At 40.5% G+C, this 20,147-nt stretch overlaps 1 protein-coding gene across 2 annotated transcripts in view; it reads right to left on the bottom strand.

Annotated features, from left to right (window-relative positions):
- The window catches only part of PPA2 (inorganic pyrophosphatase 2), a 125,722-nt gene that overhangs the window by 91,119 nt on the left and 14,456 nt on the right, over positions 1 to 20,147 (bottom strand). Inside the window, exons 3-6 of one of the 2 annotated variants that reach the window (XM_036762889.1) lie at positions 18,160 to 18,204; positions 13,354 to 13,407; positions 11,360 to 11,479; positions 2,230 to 2,316 (exon numbers count right to left, since the gene is read on the bottom strand). In XM_036762889.1, coding sequence (XP_036618784.1) covers positions 2,230 to 2,316; positions 11,360 to 11,479; positions 13,354 to 13,407; positions 18,160 to 18,204 — 306 coding nt within the window. The remainder of the gene's footprint in view (positions 1 to 2,229; positions 2,317 to 11,359; positions 11,480 to 13,353; positions 13,408 to 18,159; positions 18,205 to 20,147) is intronic. The other variant, XM_036762890.1, reaches the window with a different exon arrangement.

Below are 20,147 nucleotides of genomic sequence, written 5' to 3'. Positions count from 1 at the left end.
TTAAGCAATTATTGCATACTTCTTACTGTGCTGAGTTCTATATGGAATACAAAAGAGTCTGAAGGCACAGTCCTTGCCCTTAAGAAACGGACAACCTAATTATGTCATTTGGATTGGAAATAACTTAAGTTTGAAATAATTTATTTTTAAAAAAATTATTCCCTATATAATCAAGTAAGCTAAAAATTCCAAATAGAGCATTTTCTTAGAACCAAGGGCACCTAAACTTTGTTGATGTTGAATATTATTATACGAAGTTGATTTACCAAGTGTTTAAATTTCACAGGACAACTCTTCCGGGTTATGAAACAGCACTAAACTAAAACCCAACTCAGGTGGCAATTAGTAAGGATTTAATATTAACAAAACACAAATGACTCTTTAAATACTTCCAAAGATCCATGATTTTGTCTCAGCAGACAGCACAAAGCAGTTGCTGCAGCCAGAACCAGATTGTCACTCAGTGGCAAACCATCTACCTCTCTCAATTTAGTTAAATGAGCTGGCTCTCAAATAACAGAGAGGCCAGGTCTTGAATTGTTTCCAACTTACACTGGACTGGCATAGCCTTCTGGAGTCCTCCATGCCACAGTGAGGCCTTGAAGGAGGATTGTCATGGAGAAAAATGACCAAGTTTTTGTTTTACAATATGGACCCAGGATTTCATCAGCACAGCGCCCTCCCTAGTGAAGAAATTCCCTATTCCAGTTTGGATCAGCAATGAATCTGCAACTTACAATCTTAGGGACGTCACTGAATAACATTACTCCAACAGTACAAAAATTTGTTGTTCAGTCGTGTCTAGCTCTTTGTGACCACCCTATCCATGGAGAATTCTTGGCAGAGATACTGGAGTGATCAGCCGTTTTCTTTTCAAGTAGACTAAGGCAAACAGAAGTTCAGTAACCTATCCAGGGTCACACAGATAGTAAGTATCTGCGGCCAGAGTTGAACTCGGATCTTCCTGATTCCAGGCCCAGTGCTCTATCCACTGAGTCATCTGGCTGCCTCAGCACAGAAATAGCATTAATGAAAATAACTGGTTCCCTTGTGATGTTATCTTTTCACATGATCCCTTCCCAAAGGTCTGAATGAACTTGTTAACTTGCAATGACCCTCATGAAGGACCCCCAAGAAACAAAAAATCATGTCTAGATTTGGTAGTTTGGAGCATATTTAATCACTCACTCAACTGCTAACTATATGCTAGTCAACACTCTAGGCTTGGGAGTGGAGTTGGGGTGGGGTGGGGCAGGGAATGGGGGGAGAACAGGAAAAGAGTTAGGAGGGATCTGTCCTGTGGATACAAAGAATGGAACTATCCCTACTCACAATGAGATTCTCATCGGTTGAACTGCATTTAAGTAAATTAAGTAAATCCTTTCTGACTTTTGTAACTCTAGTCTTAAAAGGCACTTTATAATGTGCCTTGGAGCCATAGAGACTAGCTCACTCACTGGAAAATGCAGGCCTTCAGCCTAATTTAGCTTTCGTGACCATTAACACTTGTCCCTGTGTCTGGTAACGAGTGTTGAGATCAGAGAACAGCAGTAGCTCAAAGATTCTAGACTTTGTGTGCAGAAAGTTTAGACATTTAAGTTGCTAATAGGCCCCCAAACTCTACCTCATATAAAACCTCACTGTCATGTAGTGAGGCGTTCAAAGTAGGAAAGCTGTGGATGCTGCAATGTGATAACAGTGCCCTTAGGGCCTGCAAAAGATAAGCTACCTCACTTACTCACAGGCTACACTGAGAGAATACTAATACACTTAGAGAACAGAACTCAAAAAGTGACTCAGTTTCAGTGAATTATTTCTTCCTGGTTTCCAAAACCAAACGAAGAAAGCAATCAATCAGCACAGTGAGTCAGTGCTGGGGTATGGTGGGAGGATGTACTGTATGCTTCAGCTCTTGGTCTTGATCTGTTATTGCACCTGGGGACGCACCTCATTTAGTCATCCTCAAGAGTCTCCTGGGGTTCAGAGAGGTCAAATTGACTTACCCAGCATCACACAGCAAACAGGTGTCAGAGGCAGGACTCCAAGGCTGGCCTCTCAAGGTTTTGTTTCTTACTAGCTAAAATATAATACCATAAACCTGTCTAACTGACTTCCAGGTGAGCGTCCCAAAGCTTCCTCCTCTTACCATCGCCCTCCTCTCAATCCCTAGCGACTCCTGCATAAATCGAGGAGAACAAGTATCAGGAGAATCCTTCAAACAGAACAAACCTTTGAGCCTATTTCACAGACGTCAATGGGATCATTATCACCGCAGCAGTTGGTGGCACCGTCTCTGTGAAGAGGATCTTCCCAAGTCTAAACAGGACAAAAACAGAAATGTAAGTTAATGACCAAGCTCCAACTACAACGACCTTCTCCCTTTGCCCTATAAGCATGAAGTTCTACAGGTATCCACAGTGTGGATGGAAAGATTCTCCTCTGTTGAGATTTCACAGAGGCTCAAGGCTAATACACCAGTACATCCGTAACTCCCACTACAATTGAAGCAGATTTTACAATATTTCCTCCTCCAGACTTCCATTTGTCTGTATAATCACATCTGGAAGTGGGTGGTGTTTCCAGACACACACGTTTCTTCAAGCTTAGTCAGCGTCGTTTCCAGTTCCCATACTGTGTGCCCCTGCCCTCCTCTGCCAGCCAGAATTTGGACTTTAATCAGTCCCTGTATAGCAGTAACAGCTGAGCTGGCACTTTATCTGAGTTGAGGGGGGGATAGGGTTGGAGGGGAACAAACTTCATGCTATTTAAATATCTTTTACCAGAAGAAACCCAGTCTTTCCTTGAGTAAAATGAACTAAATAAAAGCAAGACTGCATCTATACTTTTTCCCCCATTTTATTCCATTCATGGAATCTTCCATCTCTGCCCCCATGTCTGCTAGAGGTTTTCACACACATCCTATATAGGATATTCCTAGATTCTCTGGTTCATCTAAAAATTGAGAAAAGATTGCATCCTGTTGGTCTCCAAAATATATGTGTGTATATATGCTTTAATCTTTTTGTGCTCTGGACTGGAGGTCTCAAACATGTAGCCTGTAACACTCCCTGTGGCCTGAAAGAGATTAAAATGTAATTGGGAAACATTTAACAAAATAAATAAAAATAAAATAAAACAGAGATAATATTAATATGTGGTTTTCTAAATCAATATGTAGCCCTGCAGGAGCCCTTACATATGGTTTAGTGGCCCCCTTCCCTTTCTCTCTCTAGGCAACTACAATAATCAGTTACAGAAAACAGGCTAATCTGCATTGTTAGAGAGAGTTTCCTCACCTAACACTCAAGGAAATCACAAGCCTTCATCATCGTCATCATCATCATCATAAATACCAATAATTACACTGTCTTTTTAATTTAAACTGCCAGAAGACAGGGATGTGAACAGATTCAGAGCTGGAAAGAGTATTAGAGATTTTAGAGATAAGAAAATAGGAAGTGCCAAAAATTTAAAACCAGGGTCTCCAACTGCACTTCCAGTGCCCTTTTCATTTATGAAGCCTATTTAAAATTTTGGATTACACATATCATGGTCTCCTCCTTTGGGACTGATAACAGATTCACAGAATTCTAGAAGTGGAAGGCACTCTAGATTGGCATCTAGTTGGCACCCTAGACTTTTTTTTCAGATGAAGAAACTGACACTTAGGGAAATCAGATTACTTGCCTAGGCCATACAGCTCATCGTAGTTCATTATAATTTATACATTACACATCCATAGACATTCTTAGGTATAGGTAGAATTTCTACCTACTCAACTATTTTTCCTTCTTACTTTCTACAGCCTACAGTGGAACAAAATGGACCCAACCAACCAATCCAAACAAAATCAACCAATGACCTATATTCACCATACCCAATTTTCCATACTCACTCAATTCACATCATTCATCTCAAAGTCCTTTATCTAATCTCATAATCTCAAGCAATATCTTCCTTTAGAATGTCTAATCATTTCCAAATGCTGTATTTGGAGACAAACCACTTATTCTTCAAATGGCCTTGGGCACCTGACATAATCTCAATTTCCTCATTTACAAAATGAGGGGGCTGAACTAGACGACCTCTAAGGTCTCTTCAAGCTCTCTCTATAGCCATGATCTTTCTCTTTCTGTTGTTCCTTTCTCTGCTTCATTCATTTTTCAATGACCAAGGTGAAAACATTATAAAAATCTTACAAGCTGAAAGGACCTGAAGACTAATCTAATCCAACATCCCAACCAAAGCAAAGATTTCCTCTACAATTTCCCTGAAAGATGACAAACAAACTCAGGTTGAACACTTTCAATGGAGAGGAGTTCACTCCTTCACATTCCATTGCTAATCAGTTATAATTATTATAAAATGTCTTTCTTAGCTTGCACTGAAATCTACTTCATTTCTCTTTCACTCATCAGCCCTTAACTTTTTACTTTTATCGTAACTGTCAATGTTGTGCCTTTACTTTAGTGATGTTCGTATAAAACAGACTGGGAGACTGGTATGTTCAATTTTTGAGTATTGAACTCAGTCTTTTTACTGCTGAGCTGCTAACATTTTTGCAAACTGACATGGTGGATAGGCACTAGGCTTGGAGTCTGGAGGACATGGGTTTAAATCCCATCCTATATGCTTCCTTGGCTGTGTGACCCTAAGCGATTCATATCACCTCACTGTACCTCAGTTCCTCATCTGTCAAATGAGAGAGTTGGCTTCCTGGCCTCTGAGTTCCCTTCCTGATTCTGTGATCCTCTTTCTCTATTCTGAATTTCTGCCTTTTGTCAACACCTTAGAATGGGATTATGGAAAAAAAAAACATCAGGAGACCTGAGTTCTAGGCCTGATTCAGTCACTAACCAGTTACGTGGCCCTGGGAAACTCGCTTAACTTCTCAAATTCTCAGTTTCTCTATATTAAATGAGGGTACTAGATCAGATGATAGCTAAGGTCCTCTTTCACTCTGAAAGTCTAAGGTGTCTTAGTGTCCAGGGCAGGGAAATGAACAGAATCAAAAGCTTTGCTAGCACGCCCTCTTGTGGGAAATGAGGGCAGACTTAGGTCCTGAAAATCAGTCCTGACCAACTACCACTGGCCAAGTAGAAAGCCAGGTCACCTATGGAGAAGGAAGCTCTAAAAGACTGTCTTAATAAAACCTTTTTCTTCTTACTGCTCCTCAGATGCCAGAGTTTCCTGCCTTATACCTAATCTACATCTCTAATCCAAGTTAGTTCCTGAAGTTATAACATCAGCAACCTTATGGGATCATAGATTGAGAGCTAGAAGGGATGCCAAAGGCTCTAACAAGTTTAACCTCATTTTACAGATGAGGAAACTGAGGCCCAGGTAGTAAAAAGCTGAGCCAAGATCTGAATCCGGGTCCTGTAATGACAAATCCAGCCCCCTGTGAACCACACTGCCTTTCCTGGTCTTCTGTGATAATTACCCTCTTCCAGTATCCCCCACATTGATGGCTGTTATTTCTTACATCTAAGTAAATGTTCAGTGTTTGCCTTCTCTTCAATCTCATCCTGCCCCTTCTCATGTTCATTTAGTTACAAACACCTGTCGCCCTCTGTCTTTTTATGTCACTAGCCATAATGTTGCTTTCTAATCTATTTCTCCCTTCAACCTGAGACGCCTTTAGCTCTTCATGTAAAAGACACTATATTCATTCAAGAGGAAATATTAGGATTCTCAGTACCAATGAAGCAAAATGATCATGTGGATTAAAACAGTACTTCCCGTAGACAACAGATATCCAAAGTCATCCTTGGGTACCATCTAATCATCTGGCTGGGGATGGGGTGTCTCCACTTAGTGATGTTCTTTAAGCCCTCACACAGAGAAGTACAATTGGAAGATAATTAGTCACATGTGGCTAATTCTAGTACCTCAGGGAAAACCAAGCATGATTTTTGGCTACAGCGAGTTACAACTTTGGGGAGAGACTACTGTTTCAGCAGGAAAAGCTATTAGTTCTAAAGGTCTAAAAGGCTGCAGGTTTGGGATAATGACAGCACACTGGTGAATCACAAGTTAAGTGGAGAGACAGCCACTTAAGCAGCATTTCACTGCTTGAGCGTTCTGCTAAGCATGGTTGGCTTGGTAACTGCTCTGTACAAATTTCCTTCCATTACGAGCCAAATCATAGGAGAAGAGCAAAATCCCGCACCAAGTAGAACATAAGCAAGACAGCTGAACACAAAATATTACCTAGTAATAAATGCATCAAGCAAAAAGAAAAGGCTACCTGACTTACTCAAGTGACTGTCTCCAATTAATAATGATAATGATATTCATAGAATGCTTTAAGGGTCACAAAGTGTTTTGTTTGGGTTATTTCGTTTTAAAGTCTTATGCTATGTTGTCATATTCTAAAAGCCATGCTGTTCTTGGAGCCAGCAATGAGTGCCCTACAGAAGATGGCCTGGAGGAGAAGAAGAAATGTATGCTAATGGAATTTCCATATTCTAGAAGGCTACTTATCTTGCATGTTTTATTTGGTAAATAATTATATGAGATTCTACCTAGAGAAGACATTTTCCCTGCAAATTTAAAATAAGGAGGATGAGTTATTTAGGACTGGAAAAGACTCAAAACATCTGTTAAGCCAAAAACCAAAGGTTTCCTAGTAATCAGTGACTGAAGGTAGGATCATTGTAACAAAGGAAACCTTTCTCAAAATATCCTATGCTAAAAGAAAAAAAAAGACCCATTTAAATTTCCTCAATACTGAGAGTTTGGAACTATCTCAAAGCACAGGGAGGTGCCTAAAAGGTTCCCACCATACTGTTGTTCCATGTTGTTAATAGGTTTCACTATTCATATTAGTAGAATACTGGGACTAGCTTATCATGGCAAATTATTCTTCTCAGTGTACCAAAAGCTGGGTTTAAATAATTTACACTTACGTAACCCTCTATGATTACAAGGAACTTTGCATACATCAGCTCATTTGCTCCCCACACAGTAGTGGGAAGAACGGAGTGTCAATATTTTTTGCCATTATTGTACAAATGTAGCAGTGTAGGTTGGTGGGCAGAAAGCCACTCCTGAAGCCAAAAACACCTGAGTTCAGGCCCTGCCTCTGACATATAGACAAGTTATATGACCCCAAGCAAATCCCTTCATGGCTCAGCGCTGAAAGCAACTCTTTAAGACTATGAGGCAGCTAGATGGCTCAGTGGATAGAGAACTGGGCCTGTGTAATAGCAAGCACCCTAACATACCCAGGATGGCCTGCTAGCACAGGTTCTTTGATCTGCTTTTAAAGGAAAGTAACCTTAAAGGGGTCAACAATCTTCTTTAATTACTTTCACTAGTTTAGGGGAAAGGTCAGCACCCTGAACGTCAGAGAAAACACAAGCAGAGAAATTAGCACAATGACCAACAGAAAGGGCTTTTAACTGCCTGAATCAAAACAATATTGCTATACACTTTACATACACCACTGGCAGGAGAGAGCCTTTACATCTCAGCAGCTGGGGGTGTCTGAACATATGGCTATTCAGAGACTGGACCAGGAAACCAAAAGTTCCTTCTTATAATCGAACCCCCAAAGCAAAATGCCAACCTCAGATTATATATACGCTTTTGGCTAATGGGCTCGGAGCCAGAAGGCATCATAACCCTGTGACTCAGTGCCTAATTAGCTTGGTACCAAAAGGCGTGGAAGCCTTCCTACAAGCAAGCTTCCCCAAAGCAAGCTTCTCTTAATGGGCTCCACATGAGGCCTATTAATGGGTGAGAAAGATCTTCATATCCCATCAACATTACAGCCTGGTGTCAGGAAGACCTGGGGTTCAAATATGGCCTCAGATACTTCTAGCTGTGTGACCCGGGCCAAGTCACTTAACCTCTGTTTGCCTTAATCTACTTGGAAAGGAAATGGCAAACCACTCCAGTACCTTTGCCAAGAAAAGCCCATGGCCAGTATTGGTGTGTTATGGTCCACTGATTCATGAAGTCAGATATGACTGAACAACACGACTCTGACCTTTAGCAGGTACAGACCTGCATTGATAAAGAGAGTGCCTTCCCCCTACACCATTAAAATAACAGGTCCAGTCCATACCCTTACCCCTTACAAATGACAAAACTGAGGTTCAAAGAAGTTTGGATTAGCCCGAGGAGACACAGTGGCATAATGGGGACTAACCACGTTTATAATATCATTTCCATGTGGCCATGCATTCGGCTGTGCAGGGCAAGGAGGGAACACCAAAGTCCTGTGAACCAATCTGATGGATCTCCTCCCTTCCTGCCTCTCCCCACTCGAGTCCATCCTCTACTCTGCTATGCAAGGGATGTGTCCATGTCACCCTCCCCTCCCCATTCATGAAACTCTAGTGGTTCACTAGGACCTCTAGGATCAAACAGAAAATCCCCTATTTGGCTTTTAAAACCCTTCATAATCTGGCCCCTTCCTCCCTTTCAAGTCTTCTTGCACCTTATCACCCTCTACAGATGCTACTATTCAGTGACACCAGCCTCCTTGCTGTCCCTCTCACAGGACAATCCAACCCCCAACTCCATGCATTTTCACCGGATACCCCTGATCCTTAGATTGTTCTCCCCCCACCCTTGTCTTTCCTGGCTTCCTTCAAATCTCAGCTACAAAGGGCCTGTCCCAGTCCAGCCCTACTGGACCTTCTGTCACTCAGGCACGCTCTGCACCCTTCTGCCTCCACTCAGACTAGCCCCATGCCTGCAATGCCCTCCCTGCATCTTTGCCTCTTAAATTGTACTTATCACTTAAAATGCAACCCAGATGTCATCATTTTCTCCACAAGGCATCCTCGATGTCCCTTCTCCTCCAGCCTTAAAGGCGCTTTCTTGAGCAACTCTCTGATACACAATACTGGGTAAGTGCCTTGCAGCTATCTATGTTTGTATCCTATGTGCCTCCTCAAAGGGAAGCTTGAGGAGCACAGAAACCTTATCTTATGTAAACTGTGGATGACCCTCCAGAGCCTGGCAGGGTGCTTTGCATTCAGCAAGAACTTAATAATATGTTTGTATTTGCATATATAAGCAGCATATAAGAATGGCACTTGCTTGGAGAGAAAGAGCCTGGGTTAAAGTCTTGGCTCTATGACTACATTATCCGTGAGACCCTGAGCAAATAATTTAACCTCCCTGAACTTCAGTTTGTTCATCTATAAAATGGGACCAATGACATTCCAGCTACCAACCTCACAGGTCTATTCTACAGAACTTGTTTTGCCAACTCTGTAAATTTAAATTATTGTTCTTCATGAATGAAGGGGAACTCAGGGATCCCCTGTGCTGATTTCAGACAAGGCTGAAGGAGAAGCTGCTATAATCACTTCTATTTATCCTTGAAAACTGCACTCCATTTTAAGCAACTCTGCAGAACTACTTGCTATAGGAAGTAAAAATATGAACCCAAAAGCCCACTCACTGGCTTTGAACTCAGAGTAGATTCAGTAATGCAGGGGGAAAAGATTCATATTCCACCTCCTACCATGTTCTACCTGTGACTCCAAACAAGTCACATAACCTCGCTGGGTCTCAGCTTCCTGCAAAATGAGTGAATCGAACAAGATGATCTCTAAGGTCTTTCCAGGCCTAAGTCCTAGGATATTCCCAGCCAAAGCAGCTCTTTTACATTTGACACTTAAGTACTAGTACTAGAAGTAACCCAAGAAAAAGCACTAGATCTCAAGCTATGAGACACTGACATCCAGAATTCCAGAAGAATCAAATGTAAAACTTCACGATCCTGGGAAACTTAGTGTCCCTATTTCCAGGAGGAAAAAAAAATGCATCATTTAATTAAGTTAACAGGAACAGGGGACTAGGCTTGTTATGTCATTGGTAAAGTGAACTCCCAAATGAGGAAAATCTTTTTACCAATGCAAGTCAGCCTTCTAAGTAACTTACAATTTTGGAAAGCTGCTGGAGCCCTGAGAAGGCAAGGGACTGCTCAGTGTCATTCAGGATGTGTAAAAATATGGGACTTGAACTCAAGTCTTCCTGGCTCCAAGATCAATCAGCTCTCTATCTCCTACTGCTGTGTTGAAATTAAATTAGTATGTCAGATCAAAGTGCTTTAAATGCAAATGTTCCCCCAGGAGAATATCTAATTGACAGGATTTAAAGAACTAAGTTGCCAGAGTTCCTTTATGGGCCCCTTTCTTCACACATTCTTCTCCTCCTACACAGTGTTCTGGCCCATCTATGTGATCAAGGCTGCCCCCTTCAGCCTTTCACAGCCCCCTTCACTTACTCACAGGTCAACCAGGCTGCTCTGCAGGCCGCAGGGCTGACAGAGAAACCTGCTATTTCCATGACTTCAATAGGAATTCTAATTCCTTTCAGCACACTATTTTAACCCAGAATGTACCCATGTGGGTGGCCTGACTGCATCAAAGACAGCCTGGCCCTTCAGAAAATTGTTTTCTCTTTTCTTTTCTTGTCAATGTTTATTCTACATGGGCAGCTGGTCTTAAGGGCCGGATAAGGCAGTGCCCCATTCTGAGATATCTGCTAAATAGCATCTTGGAATTTTATACAGAACTTCAGAAAAAAAAAAAAAACCTCAACGACAACAAACAAAAACTCCCAACTCCAGACAGATGGGGGTTCCAATGGCCTGTGTAAACATAGAGGCAGATGTTTCTAGGTCCAGTAGGTCTTCATGCCGTACATTTTCATTTTTATTCATTCTGGTGCTCTGGAAGGAGCCACCTCCTCACTGGGAGGGAAGCAGCATGAAAGGCAAGGAAGGGGGTGTAGGAGACAAGAAAAGAAGCAGGGAGAGAGGGAAAAAGACAGATGCTGCTTTCCCATTACTAACAATGCTACCTCAGTGCTCATTTCCCTCCTTTTCACTGTTCTCCACTTAAAGATTATAAACACCGAACACTGAACAGTCGAAGTGAATAAGCTTACTAAGCTAATTCATAATGAGGTCAGGGAAAGAAAAAATCAGTTGAGAAGAAAACACACCACTCTCTGTTAAAGACGTAAAAAGACTCTTTTACATAAATATATTGCATGTTTCACATAAAAAGAGAAGACCGTAAATACAGTTTGGCTTAAACACTTTTGACTAACATGGTAGAGTCATGTCCAAAAGGGGGGGAAAATATACATAAAATACCAAGTTGGAGGTTTCCTAAATGCTTAACTCCATGAAATTGTTTGTGGAAATACACATGATTTAGAACAAAATTTATTGATATAATAAAACTTCACATTAAAAAAATCAAATTTACAAATCTCTCAAACAGACATATCCTTACAGCTGATTTAAATTCATGCAGTGCACAGGATTTATAAGGCAATTTACTCAGAAGACAGAAAAGTTTCGCCATTATAACAAAAATGTTACCTGAGGGAGGGCACCATAATTCCATATATAACCCTTGTGAGGGAAGATATTTGCCACATAACGTAGCTTGCCTTTCTTTATATCTTGTTTAATGGGATTCAATGGCTCCTTGGTGGCAATCTAAAGAGATCATAGGAAAAAAAAAAGGAAAAAAAAAGTCAAATGAATAGCAATTAATCCTCTATCCAACTGGCTGAAAAGTTCTTTAAAAATCTGATGTTTTCAGACTGCCAAAATTCCTGTCATATGCTATTAAAAAAAAAAAACTTTTCATACTACTAATTTACAACCTAATCTTTATAGGTTTGGGAAAAAATGTCTGGAAAAGAAATGTCGAGATTTTACAAGCCTATCAAAGCTCAAAAATTCAACAAGTAGAAAGATTGGGATGGTCAACAGATTAAGATTAGCCAATTTACCTTTCTTGTTGCTCATCTTAAGCTTTTTAAAATTAATTTTATGATAAAATTAATTGTGAGGCCATGGTTCAGCTGGCTGGTTCAAAGTCACATTTCTACTAAGCTTCACTAAAATTGTCTCAAATTATTCAAAGGAAAAAAATTACCCATAGTCCCAGGAAAAATAAGCATTAGCGTGTCTGATGAAGAAAACTGTTTACATTGGGTGAAATTTCAGATTTTGGGATCCTGTTACTTCCTTTACTACGCAAGGGGGGAAAAGACTGTGGAATAGTGTATAAAGAGAAGAACAACCTAGTGCTTATCATTATTACTATTAAAAACCATAATAAAGGCTGATCATTACAAACAGGTGCAGGAGGTGCTGGCAACCTTCCACACATTCTGAGAAACAGATCTACCAAAAAAAATTCCCTAATTTAAAATCTAGAATTAACATTAATGCTACCACTAAAGTGGTAGTAGAAATGCTTTGGATAACTCAACAAAAACAGTTGCCATAAATTAAATCCTACTTTGCTCTGCAAGTGGTCTTGCTGAATACTTCATGAAGAGTATGAGGGGAAGCTCTGGAGGGGCCTTGGTCTGAACATCTTCTAGGCTCACTTCTTGTGAAGAAGATTCAAAATGACTAATCAGCAGAAGAGCAGATGTTCTTAGATAGTCATCGTAAATCAAGCATTACCCTGGAAAACTCTATCACTCCCGCATGAGCAAAATCTAAAGGGAGAATTAAGTCCTTGGAAACCAAAACTGGCATCACTCCCAAATAAACAGGTTTCAGGGCTGTCACTGAACTAAATATAACTCAGTGGCTGCTTAGATCACCCTTGAAAACAGTGTTTGCCATTTCCCAAGGTGGAGGGGAGGATGGGGGAAGAGAAGGGTCAGTTCAATTCTCAGATATATAGGTCATTTACTATAGAGAATTAAGTTAACAGATTTGCACTGGGGAAAAAAAAAACATAAGGATGAGTGCAACTGTACCCACCTGACATCTAAATTCCAAATTTTTTTTTTAAATGTATCCTGGGGCCAGTTTCAGAGACTGGAGAACCTGGCTTGAGGTTCTGCCTCTGGAAAATATTAGTTGTGTGACTTCAGGTAAGTCATTCTCAGTGCCTTCAGGGATACTTTAAGAATATGAATTTCGAAGGGTTACAGATCTGCATTGGTAGATGGAATGTCCACATTGGAAGTTCTCTACCCTGATGACATCACAGGTCATAGGCTCACGCATGTAGAACTGAGACCTCAAAGGCCATGTAGCCCAACCCCCTCATTTTACAAATGTGGAAACTGAGGCCCAGGGAGGTTACATGGTTGGCCCAAGATCACATTGGTAGTTAAGATCAACAGAATTTTTTTTTAACTAAATGGAAAATAAGTTCAACAAGAAGGTTCTTATATTATAACTTTTTCCCTCACAAAAAAAAATGGCCAATCATATTGAATTTTGTGGGAAACTGCTTAACTAAAAGACCATGTTGTGGATACTTAATAATGAAGTGATTAAGTTATTAAGTCAATAATTAAGTTTCCTTTGATATTAGTAAGACATATGCAATCACATACCTCCATTTTGGCATTTGTCCAACGGGGTACTTCTACGACCATATTAAATACTGCCTGTGATAATAACAATAATAACAGAATTTAAAGCATATCTACTCATAACACCTCAATTTATGTGCTTCAAAATATGCTTCAGTTTTTTTATTCCTGTGAACATCAACTAACCTCATCTAAGAAAAATTCTTACTCAAGTTCAATGAGCTTCTTATTCCAAAGTCTTCAATTTCCTAAAAACTGAGAGAAAATAGTGTCTAAAATAATACAACTACGTTCTCCAATTTTCCATGTCATTAGAACAATGGAAATTGAAGTCAGAGGGCCTCTAGTCAAATTGTGGATCTGCTCCTCAATACCTGAGTGACCCTGAAAAAGTCACTTCTGTTCTCGGGTCTCATTTCTTCATCTTTCAAATTTAGAGGGCAGGCTACATGTCTTTAAAGGCCTGTTCTGGTTCTAAATCTATGATCCTATGATTAGAATACTACAAGATTTGAGCTAGAAGGGTCCTAAGAGATTATTTTGCTCAACCTTCTCATTTGACAGATGAGTAAAATGAGGTAGAGAGAGGTGAAATCACCTGCTTTTGTTTGTTGTCATTGAGTGTTTTCTTTGTTAACTTCTATATGAAATTCCAAGATGCTATTTAGCAGATATCTGAAAATGGGGGCATGGCCTCATCCAGCACTTAAGACCAGCTGCCCATGTGGAATAACATTGACAAGAAATGAGAAAACAAGTAGTCACATGACTACTAAGTGGTAAAGCCAGCATCTGAACCTTGGTCTCCCCTCTCCCAAACTCCCTTACTACAGAGAAGAGTTATATCTGGAAATGAATCCTGCAGTGCCGTTTAGGGGACAGAGTTTAGGGGGGCTCTAGTCCCATCTCCATTTAACCACTTAAGCTTCTCAGGTGAAGCTTCTTCATCTTTAAGTAATAACTGTCCACGTCACAAGACTATCTTAAGGATCAAAAGAAAGGAAGCTTGGGGAAATCACTTGAAAAGTGTAAAATGTTATACCAACATGCAAATTATTATTAAATGTAAAATCAGTAGAAGTAGTCATTAAAGTTTGATCTCACAGGCAGCACTATTAGGAGTAGTCCCAGTCAATGCACTGCCAAACTCTGCAAGCTGGAAGGTAAGAGACCCTAGATTTAGCTACAAGACATTGTTTCATTTACAGTTTCTGACCTTTATTCATGCTCTGCATGGCTACATAAGTGCAGTTTCAGTAGAAAGTGGCTCTACGAATATGGTTGGTTCAAAAGCCTCCTCACTACCTACCCACCCCCAGTGGTCTTATCAGGAGAGCTTCTTAAGATAAGGCTAAGTCACACATTGGAAGTGCTCTAACCAATAGCCAATCTCATCACTGCTACATAATGGCTTAGACAGAGCTTTGTTAAGCCATGTCTGAAGTTTCTCAGAGGCTGAAACAAAGAAAGTTCTTTACTCACAATTAAATGGAACTACAAAGAAACACCAAAGCACTGAATGGTGTTTTTATGAAGCTGCCCCTAGCCGAAGCTCAGGGATTCATCCTGCACAACATCCTGCATGCTAGTTATAAGAGAGGGAAGGCTAAACCTGAGCCTGGATTTCTCTACTTGCTCTAATTCTCAACAATTATTCCCCCAGAGCATGTCTCATCACCCATCTCAAGCAACTGCAGGCACAGCCCCACCATTATGTTTCATTTTCTATGCTCTTTCGTGAGGCACCTCTGCACCTGTTTAAATATATCTGAAGTCATCGTTATAAAGGAAAACCTAAGTAAATGGCAGATGTTCACATAATTTATTCTTCTCAGAAAGCCTGGTTACTAGAGAACAAATGCCTTGGATGAATGCATAGAGGGTAACAGAGAAGACCACACTAGTGACAAGAAATGGAGTTTTATACAACGCTAACTACCATAACCACTCACAGAGCTCAGAATGAGGCCAAAAGGACCATGGATGAGGGCTGAATTTTAAGCTGGCCAAGCACAATCTCCCCCTAAAACCTCTCTCATTCTGGTTCCGATCACTAAGGACTTATTCCCAGCCTGCCTCCTTGTTCTTCTCCAGCGAAAGGCATGTGCTTACAATAAAGGGGGAAAAAAATGACATTTTTCTGATCTGTTTTTCCTAAAAGTTCACTTGTAAGTTAGTGGCTTGGAATTCTGAATGCATTTTCCCACTGACCAATCAATTAATTAATCATGTGTTGGGCACTATGCTAGGCGCTAGAGACACAAAGACCAAAGTGAAATGGTCCCTGCTCTCTATACTGTAAGATGTAATTCTTTAAATGACTGGCTAGGTTTCCAGGCCAGCCCACAAAGGCCTACTGACCACATAACCTAGCCCACTCCTGAAACAGTACTAAGTCAGTATCTCCCCAAATCCCAAGCCCACTTGACCTGAGTCTGAGCCCCTCTAAGTCCTAAGCCAGGATTTGTAGGGGAGGAGGTGAAGGAGAAGAGAGCAGGAAAAAGCTAAAGACTGTGTGGAAGCAGCTCCAATAGCAGTCAGGCCAGGGACAGGATTCTGAGCAAAAGCCATGCCTCCTGCACACTGGGGGAGGATAGATTGCCTAAGTCTCCATTGAGTTAGACAGTATTCATGCATTGGAAAGGGAAATCTGACCTCATCCAATTTACCTGGAAAACTGTTCTCTCTTATCTCACCTACTGGTGGTCACCAAGTACAAAACATGTTTTTCAATCTGACTTAAGTATTATTGTTTAATGGAAAGGGTTGGAGCTCTTTCCCTCTGCTTCTGGATAGGGTGAAGATCCAAGTTCACCCACAGCACAGCTGCCATGAACTGAGCAGTCAGGGGGAAGGCTTCCTTCACCTGCTCTCCTCTTCAACCTTGTGGCCCCCAGAAACCAGCTCAGGGCATGTGTTTAGCCTGTTTCATTTGTCCTTTTCGGCTCATGGTACAGGAGGAAGAATCCCCACAGGACAGGAAGTCAAGCCATGGTCATCCTGAAGCCAGGATTCCAGGCCCAGAGCTGCAGCTAGGAGGAAGCCCTAAGAAACCAGGGTGCCTGTGACTCCAGCCCAAGGAGGATTCTGGACTTCGAAAATGGGACTGGGCAAAGCTAGGAACCTAATTCCCTTCCCCTTCCCAGAGTATGAGATGGTTAGGAGGTGGGGAAGGGGGGGGGGTTGCCCCCAAGTTTGGGGGGGGGGATGTTTGTACGTTCGTTCTTGCTATTCCTTTGTAAAAAGCAAAAGGAAGAAGGAAAAGAAGGGAAGGAGAGAAGGAGCGAAGGAAGGAAGGAGGGAGGGAGGGAGTGAAGGAAGGAAGGAAGGAGGGAGGGAGGGAAGGAAGGAAGGAAGGAAGGAAGAAAGGAAAGAAGAAAGGAAGGAAGGAAAGAAGGAAGGAAGGAAGGAAGGAAGGAAGGAAGGAAGGAAGGAAGGAAGGAAGGAAGGAAGGAAGGAAGGGAAGGGATGGAGGAAGGGAGGAAGGAAGGGAGGGAGGAAGGAAGGAAGGGAGGGAGGAAGGAAGGGAGGGAGAGAGAAGGTGGGGGGGTAGTGGGGGGGAAGGAGTAAGTCAGGGGGTTTTAGTATGAATTCTAGCTCTACTAATACTCCCCATGTGAGGGGGACAAGTCATTTAACCTTTTGAGGGGGACCTGAATTTCTAGAACTACAAAACAAAAAGGTGACCCTTTAGCTCCAAATCTATGCCCCTGAGGAGTGCTTTAAGAGCCATAAAGGATTTTTCTTACAACAACCCAGTCAGGTAAACACTTCAGCTCCTATCACCCTAATCTTACAGAAGATGAGACAGAGTCCCTGAGAAACTACATGACTTGCCCAGGGATCATTCAACTGGCTATGAGTCAAAGCCTGATCTCTCCTCCGGAGGTCAAATCTAGTGAATGCCCCTTTCTACTACACCACTTTTCTTCTAACATCAATCAATAGATCAGAAGGCATTAATTATTAAACAGTTATATGTGCCACACACCAGGCTAAGCATTGGGGATACAAAGAAAGAGAAAAGACAGGCCTTACCCTCAAGGAGAACACATTTTTATATATCAAACATTTTTTAAATAGATAGATGGACAGACAGACAGATGATACACATATAGATATATATATATAATATATATATCCACACACACACATATAAAGATATATGTGCATATATGAAATGTAAGTATTATGTATATTTTATATAGACACATATATACATACATGTGTGCACGCACATACATATGTGTTCACGGTCTCACAAATGTAAGTATATATTTGTATGCCTCCAGCTATCAGTAAAAACCATCACCAACATTTATATAATGCTTTAAGATTTGTAAAGCTCTTTACATGCATTATCTTATTTGATCCTCACAACAACCCTAAGAAAATGTTATTATTATTTCCATTTTACGGAAAAGGAAATTGAGGCTCAAATATGCTAAATGACTTGTCCAGTGACACAAAGCTAGTAAGTGTGTGAGGTCACATTTGAACTCAGGTCTTTCTGACTCAAGGCCCAGAGTTTTATTCACTACTAACCAAGCTGCTTCTCTCAGCTTCTTAGGATAAAATGGTTTACTCTAAGGTTTAAATATAAGCCCTTACTCTTTGACTAGAACAAGTCAACCTGTTTCTCAAGTTATTCATCTACAAAATGGGATGGCAATATTCACTCTGCACACCTCACAGAATTGTGAGAAGTAAAAAATCAGAAGACACAAGCAAAAACCTTTTAGAGCACCACACAAACACCAGGCATAACTGTTATGATGATCTTAAACAATAAAGTTATTTACAAAAAACAAAAGCCTCTAGACATACCTCGCGCTCATCGGTCCGAGCTTTCTTCATAGGAATGCCATTTTCCTATGTACGAGGAGGGAGGAAAAAGATACTTATGCTTGCGTATCCATTTACAAAAGATCATCCAGCTGGAGGTCCTAGAGGCATCTGAAACTCTTTATGTCCAAAACAATTCCTTATCTTAACCCAAACCCCACTTCTGTCCCTAACTTACCTATTTCTGTACAAGGAGTATCAACATCATTTTGGTCACCCAGGTTTGTGACCTCAGAGTCATTCCCAATTCCACATTTTCCCTCAACTTGCCCCAACCACCCTCACCGTATGCCATCAGCTGCCAACTCACTTGGATTCCACCTTCACAACATCCCTTGCATCTGTTCCCCGACCTGGGTCAGACCTTTGCACTTTGTCTCCAGGATTCATGAAATATCCTCCCAACTGGTGTCTCTACCCCGATCTCTTCCCTCTCCAATCCATCTTTCATATGGCTTCCAAAGTGATATTTCTAAAACATAAGTCCAACTTTGTCACCTCCTTACTCAAAAACTTCCAGTGCTTCCCTATTGCCTCTAGGATAAAATACAAACTCCTCCAGTCGGTTTTTAGGGTCCTTTACAATTTATCTCAAACCTACCTTTCTAGACTTATAACACATCACTTCTCTCTGCCCACTCATCAAACTGGTCTATTTGTTGTTACATACAGATTCCATCTGTTCAGGCTGCCACTCCGGCTTGGAATACACTCCAACCTCACTTTTGTCTCTTAAAATCCTCATGTTCCTTTAAAGTTCAGCTCAAACACCACCAGAAATCCAATTCTATTTGTTTTGTACACATTCTGTACGGTCTAATATGTACATAATGTATATATGTATTTTTATTTATCCGTATCTATATATATATTTATCAATATCTATATTTTTATCTAAAATTATATTATCTTTACCTATATTTATCTATGTAAATATCTATATTTATCTCTATATAAATATATATCTATATATCTATAAAATATACATATTTATCTATATCTATATTTATAGTATATCTACAATCTATATGTATAAATTATATTTATAATTTATCTATATCTATATGCTTATAATCTATATGTGGGGGCCGTATACATACATAGATATATGTGATATGTGTATACAAATGTGCATATGTGTGTATATGTATGCACAGATGCATGTAGACATAGATTTAGATATACATACACACACATAATGCGAGTGCTCAGAGGGCAGGGGCTGTTTAATTTTTGTTACTGCAATGGACAATACCCTTAATAAATGCTTGTTGATTACTGTAATAAAGACATGTTTTCTGAGTATTGTTTTATATTGCCTGGACAGAAGATTAAAATAAAACTGCAGTAAGAGAAAATAACAGAACCAAAACTGCAACCAACAATTAATGATTGAGCACCTACTGCATGCTTAGAACTGCCAGTATATTCACATAATACCGATTTCTTCTATGAATATGATACCAAGTGCCTTATGGATCAAATGACCTACAAGGTTAAATCCAAAAAGGGCATGAAAAGAAGGGATTTTTTAATGAATTGTGAACCATTTGAAATGTCTAAAAGTGGATTTGTTTGGTATGTTCTCATAAGTCTAAAAATAATTTTGAAAAAAACTCTATCAAGGGTCTTTTTCCCCAGCCTTTCTTCAAGAATCAAATCCACTGCTTGAACTAAAGGCAAGAGTAGCAGCAGCTTCCAGCGATTACGTAAAAAACAGTCATTTCATTATCGAAATGAAACTCCAGGGAGTGTGACTAACAAGACGTGAAAGTACTCGGCTGCACCCCATGCCTTGTAATTCTCCAAAGGTGTGATTACTACTCCTCTCTTGAGCATCCTTGCTGGTTTTAAATTAAAACAGCCTCTGGGATGAGGGCAGGAAGGAGAACCATGCCCCTTACACAAGTTTACACATTGTGTACCTTGTGCACAGAAAAACAACTCATCATGAAGGAAATGAACATAAT

This window comes from Trichosurus vulpecula, chromosome 6 (genome assembly GCF_011100635.1).
Source record: "Trichosurus vulpecula isolate mTriVul1 chromosome 6, mTriVul1.pri, whole genome shotgun sequence".
NCBI lineage: Eukaryota > Metazoa > Chordata > Mammalia > Diprotodontia > Phalangeridae > Trichosurus > Trichosurus vulpecula.
Note: the sequence above shows the minus strand (reverse complement) of the source record. Positions and strands in the feature narration are given on the sequence as shown.